The 9,868-nt window shown below is 44.9% G+C and overlaps 1 protein-coding gene across 1 annotated transcript; it reads right to left on the minus strand.

Moving 5' to 3' along the window:
• Window positions 1–8,287: 8,287 nt before the first annotated feature.
• On the minus strand, window positions 8,288–9,653 carry LOC127299963 (peroxidase 2). The gene is made up of 2 exons (XM_051330025.2): window positions 9,315–9,653; window positions 8,288–9,206 (listed from the first exon to the last, which is right to left on the minus strand). The coding sequence occupies exons 1-2, from the start codon at window positions 9,552–9,554 to the stop codon at window positions 8,499–8,501; spliced, it is 948 nt and encodes a 315-aa protein (XP_051185985.1). The 5' UTR covers window positions 9,555–9,653; the 3' UTR covers window positions 8,288–8,498.
• Window positions 9,654–9,868: the final 215 nt, after the last annotated feature.

A 9,868-nucleotide genomic window follows, 5' to 3' on the forward strand; every position in this document is an offset into this window, starting at 1 on the left:
AAGAGTGAAAGCTCTAAGCTTGGGGATGCCCCGGTGGTTCACCCCTGCATATATCAAGAATACTCAAGCGTCTAAGCTTGGGGATGCCCAAGGCATCCCCTTCTTCATCGACAAATTATCAGGTTCCTTCTCTTGAAACTATATTTTTATTCGGTCACATCTTATGTGTTTTACTTGGAGCGTCTGTATGCTTTTATTTTTGTTTGTGTTTGAATAAATTGGATTACATCATGCTTGTGTGGGAGAGAGACACGCTCCGCTGGTTCGTATGAACACATGTGTTCTTAGTTTTTAATTTTCATGGCGAAGGTTGAAACTGCTTCGTTAACTATTATGTGGTTGGAATTGGAAAATGATACATGTAGTAATTGCTATAATATCTTGGGTAATGTGATACTTGGCAATTGTTGTGCTCATGTTTAAGCTCTTGCATCATATGCTTTGCACCCATTAATGAAGAAATACATAGAGCATGCTAAAATTTGGTTTGCATATTTGGATTCTCTAAGGTCTAGATAATTTCTAGTATTGAGTTTGAACAACAAGAAAGACGGTGTAGAGTCTTATAATGTTTTCAATATGTCTTTTATGTGAGTTTTGCTGCACCGGTTCATCCTTGTGTTTGTTTCAAATAACCTTGCTAGCCTAAAACCTTGTATCGAGAGGGAATACTTCTCATGCATCCAAATCCTTGAGCCAAACAACACTATGCCATTTGTGTCCACCATACCTACCTACTACATGGTATTTCCCGCCATTCCAAAGTAAATTGCTTGAGTGCTACCTTTAAAATTCCATCATTCACCTTTGCAATATATAGCTCATGGGACAAATAGCTTAAAAACTATTGTGGTATTGAATATGTAATTATGCACTTTATCTCTTATTAAGTTGCTTGTTGTGCGATAACCATGTTTACTGGGGACGCCATCAACTACTCTTTGTTGAATTTCATGTGAGTTGCTATGCATGTTCGTCTTGTCTGAAGTAAGAGCGATCTACCACCTTATGGTTAAGCATGCATATTGTTAGAGAAGAACATTGGGCCGCTAACTAAAGCCATGATCCATGGTGGAAGTTTCAGTTTTGGACATATATCCTCAATCTCATATGAGAAAATTATTAATTGTTGTTACATGCTTATGCATAAAAGAGGAGTCCATTATCTGTTGTCTATGTTGTCCCGGTATGGATGTCTAAGTTGAGAATAATCAATAGCGAGAAATCCAATGCGAGCTTTCTCCTTAGACCTTTGTACAGGCGGCATAGAGGTACCCCTTTGTGACACTTGGTTAAAACATGTGCATTGTGATGATCCGGTAGTCCAAGCTAATTAGGACAAGGTGCGGGCACTATTAGTACACTATGCATGAGGCTTGCAACTTATAAGATATAATTTACATGATACATATGCTTTATTACTACCGTTGACAAAATTGTTTCATGTTTTCAAAATCAAAGCACTAGCACAAATATAGCAATCGATGCTTTTCCTCTATGGAGGACCATTCTTTTACTTTCAATGTTGAGTCAGTTCACCTATTTCTCTCCACCTCAAGAAGCAAACACTTGTGTGAACTGTGCATTGATTCCTACATATTTGCTTATTGCATTTGTTATATTACTCTATGTTGACAATATCCATGAGATATACATGTTACAAGTTGAAAGCAACCGCTGAAACTTAATCTTCCTTTGTGTTGCTTCAATATCTTTACTTTGATTTATTGCTTTATGAGTTAACTCTTATGCAAGACTTATTGATGCTTGTCTTGAAGTGCTATTCATGAAAAGTCTTTGCTTTATGATTCATTTGTTTACTCATGTCATTTACATTGTCTTGGATTGCTGCATTCATTACATATGTTTACAACATGATCAAGGTTATGATGGCATGTCACTCCAGAAATTATCTTTGTTATCGTTTTACCTGCTCGGGACGAGCAGAACTAAGCTTGGGGATGCTGATACGTCTCCGACGTATCGATAATTTCTTGTGTTCCATGCCACATTATTGATGATATCTACATGTTTTATGCATACTTTATGTCATATTCGTGCATTTTCTGGAACTAACCTATTAACAAGATGCCGAAGTGCCAGTTCCTGTTTTCTGCTGTTTTTGGTTTCAGAAATCCTAGTAACGAAATATTCTCGGAATCGGATGAAATCAACGCCCAGGTTCCTATTTTACCCGGAAGCATCCAGAACACACGAGAACCGCCAGAGAGGGGGCACAGGCCACCCAAACCCTAGGCCGGCGCGGCCAGGGGGGGCCCGCGCCACCCTATGGTGTGGGCACCCCTTCGACCCTCTGGCGCCGCCTCTTCGCCTATTTAAAGCCTCCGTCGCGAAAACCCTGATACGTTCGACGAAAACCACAGAAACCTTCCAGAGCCGCCGCCATCACGACGCCAAGATCTGGGGGACAGGAGTCTCTGTTCCGGCACGCTGCCGGAGCGGGGAAGTGCCCCCGGAAGGCTTCTCCATCGACACCGCTGCCATCTCCACCGCCATCTTCATCACCGCTGCTGCTCCCATGAGGAGGGAGTAGTTCTCCATCGAGGCTCGGGGCTGTACCGGTAGCTATGTGGTTCATCTCTCTCCTATGTGCTTCAATACAATAATCTCATGAGCTGCCTTACATGATTGAGATTCATATGATGATGCTTGTAATCTAGATGTCATTATGCTAGTCAAGTGAGTTTTACTTATGTGATCTCCGGAGACTCCTTGTCCCACGTGTGTAAAGGTGACAGTGTGTGCACCGTGTGGGTCTCTTAGGCTATATTTCACAGAATACTTATTCACTGTTGAATGGCATAGTGAGGTGCTTATTTATATCTCTTTATGATTGCAATGTATTTGTATCACAATTTATCTATGTGCTACTCTAGCAATGTTATTAAAGTAGTCTATTCCTCCTGCACGATGTAATGGTGACAGTGTGTGCATCCGTGTTAGTACTTGGTTTATGCTATGATCATGATCTCTTGTAGATTATGAAGTTAATTATTGCTATGATAGTATTGATGTGATCTATTCCTCCTACATATGCATGAAGGTGACAGTGTGCATGCTATGTTAGTACTTGGTTTAGTCTTTTGATCTATCTTACACTATAAGGTTAATAAAATATGAACATTAATTGTGGAGCTTGTTAACTCCGGCATTGAGGGTTCGTGTAATCCTACGCAATGTGTTCATCATCCAACAAGAGTGTAGAGTATGCATTTATCTATTCTGTTATGTGATCAATGTTGAGAGTGTCCACTAGTGAAAGTGTAATCCCTAGGCCTTGTTTCTAAATACTGCTATCGCTGCTTGTTTATCGTTTTATCGCGTTACATTACCGCTGCAATACTACCACCATCAACTACACGCCAGCAAGCTATTTTCTGGCACCGTTGCTACTGCTCATATATATTCATACCACCTGTATTTCACTATCTCTTCGCCGAACTAGTGCACCTATTAGGTGTGTTGGGGACACAAGAGACTTCTTGATTTGTGGTTGCAGGGTTGCATGAGAGGGATATCTTTGACCTCTTCCTCCCTAAGTTCGATAAACCTTGGGTGATCCACTTAAGGGAAAACTTGCTGCTGTTCTACAAACCTCTGCTCTTGGAGGCCCAACACTGTCTACAGGAAAAGGAGGAGGCGTAGACATCAATATTGCATGTGAAACTGCTCTTCCAGTTGCTTCCAGGTCCGGACTGAATCTGGTGGCAACGAGGTGTACCACCCAAAAGCTGGTCCTGTGAGAGACTGTACGAAAAACCTCACACGCAACTGGTCTGATACTGAAATCATGCCCAACTATGCCAAATACCGACTCACATGCTCAATTGAGCTAGACCCTTCTGATCCGTTGAATTTTGAGAACTCAGGGAGCCGATACTTGGGCGGCAGCGGAATCAGATCATACTCGTTGGGGTACGGCTTGGAATAGCCGATTGTTCTCCTCTTTGGCACGATGCCGAACTGGTCTCCCAAGATTGTACTGATTTGTTCCACGGTATGATCTGCAGGGGCTGAGCTTTCATGACTCGTTCTAGTGGCGTATTTAGCTGGCCACGCCTGTTTATCGGCGTCCACTCCAGAGATCCCTCCTGCTGCTCCGGAAATCCCTCCTGCTGTAATCTGGTTCGTGCGCGCCAAGTTATTGCAGTCTGGTACGTACGTGCACACGTATCCATGCGGGATTTCTTTAGGTGGTTCATGCAGGAACTGGTAATCACCAGGATCGCCTCCAACCTTGTAGACGACGTATGCCGATGAACCCGGTGGCTCTGGAGCTGCAAGCGAGAACGGCAGCTGCGGTCTAGTCTGGAACGGTATTTCTCCCTGGTGAGTCCCTAGGGCAGGTCCTGACGGAGAGTACTGATGCTTCATGATTTCCTGAACCACGCGAACCGCAACGCGCTCGAAAGCGTTCACCAGGCTCTCGGAATGACGGTGAAGAGAATGAGCCACCATGTAATTAACTTCCTGGCGTAGGGCTCTGGTGCGGTCCTCCGAAGGGAGAGACAGATCTACTTCATCGAGAGCGCCTTCGGGTGAGAACCCTTTCCACCTAATGCCATGTGTACGGGTCCTCTCGAAAGAGCCGATAAGATCGGCTTTGAAGAGAGCTTTAAGCTCATCATACTTCTTCTTGAATTCCTCAGACAGCTCTTCGTATGTGACTGGTGCTTTCTCCGCCATCTCAGCTGCAGATGCTGACGCAGTTGATGTAGAAGGTCCCACCGGGCGTGCCAGAATGTGTTGCCTGCCAAAACCCACCGGCGAGCAGCGACGAGCAACACGAAGAGCCGGGAGGCTCCCAGGACTGCTGGTGGGCCCTGGTCCCTCGGGCGACGGCCCGCAAAACTCCGGCACACGTCCTGGCTGGTGCAAGGGCGTGCCACCTGACCTATACCTGGTCAGGAAGGTGATGGATTGCTTCGATTAATTTCCTGCATAGCAGACACGTAAACATTAAACACGAGCCTCGATCCACCCATGATTCGTATTGGATCTACGATAACATGGTGGTCCTGCTTGATCAATACTAAGTTAAAACGATCTACGATGATCTAGGGTTTTCACCACATAACCGGAACGTCCTACACGTAGTTGAGCCTGACAGATACGAAAGATAACAGAAAACCAGCCCTAGCAAAGGCCTAAAAACCAACATAGAGTTGATTCCCGGAACATCTCCTCTAGAATCAGCAAACCGTACCTTGCACACTACTGGATCATTCAACCCGTTTGCAAGGCCTAACCATATGAATATCAAACTAATCCTTGAAGAACAAAGAACAACCATAACAGATCGAATCTACTAAATAAAGACTAAGCAAGATGCTGCCCTTACACCTAAGATAGGTGCAAGGGCAGCTAGATATGCAGGGACAGCATAACTAAGCAAATATACTAGAAAAGTATCGATGCTAGCCCTAACACATCTATGATAAAGGTGTTACTCGCCATCAACAAAGCTTCAGCACGAGCAACACAAACAACGAATAAACAAGATGCTGCTCAGATCGCTAGATGCGATCTGGGCAGCATGGCGCTTACCCGGAAGAAACCCTCGAAACAAGGGGTGGCGATGCGCCTAGATTGGTTTGTTGTGAACGTGATCGTCCTCTTTTCTCAATAACCCTAGGTACATATTTATAGTCCGTGGACTTTCTAACTTGGGAATAAACCTAACTTCGTACGGACTAAACTCTATCTCTTAATTCTAACAAAATCTACAATAATGTACAAGTATATGGGCGATTTAGCCCAAACTCTCGTACGAGGCCGATTCAGAAATATTTTACGTGCATATCCTCTAAGCCCATCTCCATCGCGGCCCATCTCTGACTTGGTTAAAATCTGGCGATAACAGATACCAACCGGGACTAAAGGGTTACGGCAAGCTGCGGCAGGTTACGGCTGGTGCGAGCCTCTTTAGTCCCGGTTGGAGACACAAACCAGGAATAAAGACTTTCTAGGATTTTTTTTGCTCCACACATATTATCCTGCTTCTTCGGAACGACGAGTTTCTTTATCTGCTTGTTGCTTCAACTCATTCAACTCACCTGCCTTGGATTCTTCCCCATTCCCAACAGTTGAAGCAAGCCCGTCGGGGGTGGCAGATACAGATTTGTCCAAGATCAGCCCTAGGGATACGCCTTCACCTCGAATCCTATCGATGTACTCGTCCAACCACTCAAAATGCTTGCAACTGCAAAGATCCTGAAACCAATTCCCAAATCATAACGATGAACCCTAATTCCCAAATCGGAAATATGAACCCTAATTCCCAAATCGGCACAAAAAGCAGAAATTGGACACAACAAAATGAAATTGGGAGAGGTATAACCAAGATCTGACCTTCCCCAGCTCTGGCTTGCTGTCACACTTGACATACTCGCGCCCAAGATTGTCGTGCATGTCAGACATGGTGACACGCCGCTTCAGAGGCGCGGTACGGGGGCGATCCGGGCACCTCGTCATCGGCACTAGACCATATTGCGGCTAGCGGGATTGGGAGGATGAAGCGCTCGACATACCGCCGCGATTTGTCCAAGAAGAAGTCCTCAAACAATTTTGCTAGTAGTCATGCTAGAGCGCTACTAAAAAATCTGATCGCCCCTCACCGGTACATCAAACATCAAAAATATAAATTACATGCATTGGTATGTGCTCGGCTATGCGCCCCCATGTAAATTACATGCATTGGTATGTGACCGGATTATGGTGGATGGTATTGGTTTGGGCCAATGGGGCGTTGGGGGCAGAGGGCCAGAGTTAGTCCACGAGGTTGAGTTATGGGGACAGAAAATCAAAAACATCTGTTCTTTAATATGTAGGTCCGAGGTTTGTGCCCATTGTTTGACAAGAAATGTCTGTCAGCAGGTGATGTGAATCTCAATATGAATGGGATGCTTCAACTCATTTTATAGGATGCTTCAACTCTCTTCTAACTAACAATATGAGACTAAAATTTAATCTCACCTTTTACCATGCATATAGACCATATGAGAATTTTAAAATTTGTATTAGGATAGGAACTAAGACTCACTAGCTAAATTCCAAAAATATATGTTGCCATCATTTTGAGCTCCCCGAGGAAAAAGCCGAGTGAGCGCTTTTCTTCCTTGCAACTTCGCAAGACATCAAGACATTGATTACGTCAACTACAATTTGCTACGATCTATGAGAAAAGGTGGAAGTTGTTCCAATTGTCTGTGTTAATGGCTTGACTTTGCCTTTTATTTATACAATCTCAAATATGATATGCTTAATTTGACTAAGTTGTAATGCTCGTTACTTCCCCGCGTGCTGAGGCTCCTCCCAACAAACCTTGTTTGCGGCGTTATATCTCTGGTTAATTTCGTGAAGATAGCTGCATCACCAGATTATCAAAGTAGAAAGTATAGTGGGGGCATATGCAGTGAACACCCTTTCTGCATCCTAGCTACATGCCCAGAAGTAGGTCTATCTTCACGTTCTTTTAAGCATGCTTGGGTGTTAGTTCCTCATGGTCAATTAAACAATGGAAAATTTACGTACTAGAACAATTGTTTCTCCTCAGTACTTTTTCAACGATGATGATGTCATAGCTGGGTGACATTACAAAAGAAAATTAGAACTTTCAGTTCATTGATGGTCACCTTATTTCTGATGGGTACGCCAAGGTATAAATCTTTCAAACATCTACTTTTTGTTCAAATTGAGCTTCTCATTTAGTCTTCATATTTATTCAAGAAGATGGTGGGAAAATTGTTAAATATTTGAAACATCTAGTTTTTTTTTGTTACAATTGAGCTTCTTTATTTAGTCTATCTATATTTCTTGAAGAAGATAGCAGGGAAATTGTTATGCTGGTTAATGTGGTGATTTTTTATGAGAGTGTTAAACAGCCTTTGTATCATGAGATCAGAAGAATTAGGAAAACAAAATAGTTCTAATAATTAGATAATGTGGTGCCTCGAAAAGAGACTATAAAGCAGGCTAATGTTTTTTGAAGAAGATGGTGGAAAAAACTGGTAGACCAATTAATGTGGAGATTATTGTTAAGACTGCGACATAAGATACATGTGAAGACCCAGGCGCTTAGTTATGTGGCTTTGAAGTATAATTTTTAATTTCAATTTTCAAGATTTCATCCAAAATTCCTAAATTGCTTAGTTATATGGATCTCATGTGATATATATTGCACTTGTTAAAAGAAATGTTGGCAACCATGTGCAATAATGTTTATTTTGTGTAGGGAACTCGGTCAGAATCAGAATTAGTTGTCACATGTAGCAAAGAAGGAACGTTTATTTCTGACTTCCCATGAAAGGGTAAGGAAAACTTCAAACCTTTTATACAATGGAGAAGGAAAACTTCACGGTTACAACGAATTAGAACTACAATTTATAGAAGCATTTATACAAGCTGCAAGTTGTCCAATAATAACCAATCAAATTTTATGCTAACCGACCAACATCGAATTTTGTTCATCAATATGGTTACTTGTTCAATCTCCGGCAGTTCTTCCTAATCTCCCCATCTCTTCCGGTCAGTGGGCCAATGTTCCCCATTTTGATCATGGAGGTTGCAAAGTTACTGAAAAAGTCACTCTGGCTCCCGGAGAACCTGCGAATAATCGGCGCGGTGGTCATCGCAGCGACGGGGTCGGACAACATAACCTGGTCGGACGGGAGCTCGACGCGCCCCCGCAGGAGGTTGCCGTAGTACTTGTTATCGAACACGTCAGGGGTGACCCCGTCGAGATTCACCAGCGCCCCCACAGCCTGCCCGTTCGTGCAGTTCCGCATCGTGAACTGGCATTGCGCCCGCCCGAAGGTGTGCGCTCCCTGGAGGGCGACGAGGTCGGTGTCGTCGAGGCCCAGGTTCTTGAACTTCTCCTGGAGCGTCTCCAAGGGGTCGAAGGGGCTCGGGAGGTTTATGGCGCTCTCGATGTTTGTCGTGGTGCCGTCGCGGCGACCGAGCGGCACGCTCCAGTACGGCCCTCCGGCCAGCTCGACGGAGATCTCGGCGGCGAGGGTGAGGATGTCGGCGCAAGACACGATGCCGGGGCAAGCGTTCTCCAGGGTGCGTTTGATGTCGTCGACCACGTCAAACCCGCGCGCTGACCGGTCGTTGGCGGGGACTTTCTTCTCCGTCATGATACCCGCCTGGAGGTCCTCGTCGAGCAAGAGGGAACCGTCACAGCCCTAAACAAATGAACGACACCGATGCATGAGAGGATGGACTTTATTAATTACCCTACCATTCGATCGACGCAAATGGTTTGTTTAGATATGCACCATGCAAGTACTTACGTTGACGAAGCAGTCATGAAAGTGGAGGCGGATGAGGCTGGCCGGGATGCGCGCGTCGGCGACCCGGGCGTCCTGGATGACCCGCCGGACAATGTCCCGTGTGCTAGGGCATGAGTTGTCGTAGAACGACGAGCTCAACCCACCTTGGGCGTGAGCGCCGTGGCTGAGAAGTAGGACCAGGGCTGCCGCGAGCAAGAGGCCGCAGCTTGCAGCTGACGGCAAGCTAGAAGAAGCGGCCATGAGCGCTGCCTTGGGAGAAGCTGGTTCAATCGACAAGCTGGCTAGAAGAAGAGATGGAGATGGTGTGAGGAAAACGGGAACTCCATGGAGGCTATTTGTAGTCTTGATCCATTAGCGGAGGCCGGTGTTGACCTTTTAACTACGATTTTGCAGGAGCGCGTTTGACATGTTCCGCTTGCCTGTTGTGAACTTGAGTATTGGCCCTGCTGTTAGCCGCCGCAGGCTTCCCTGCACGCGGCTGCCCATTTTATTTTATTCGTATTTTGTATGATTAGCAAGAACAAGTTGGCGGCGACATGCAGAAGAGGTCATCC

This window comes from Lolium perenne, chromosome 5, assembly GCF_019359855.2.
Source record: "Lolium perenne isolate Kyuss_39 chromosome 5, Kyuss_2.0, whole genome shotgun sequence".
NCBI classification, from domain to species: Eukaryota; Viridiplantae; Streptophyta; class Magnoliopsida; order Poales; family Poaceae; genus Lolium; species Lolium perenne.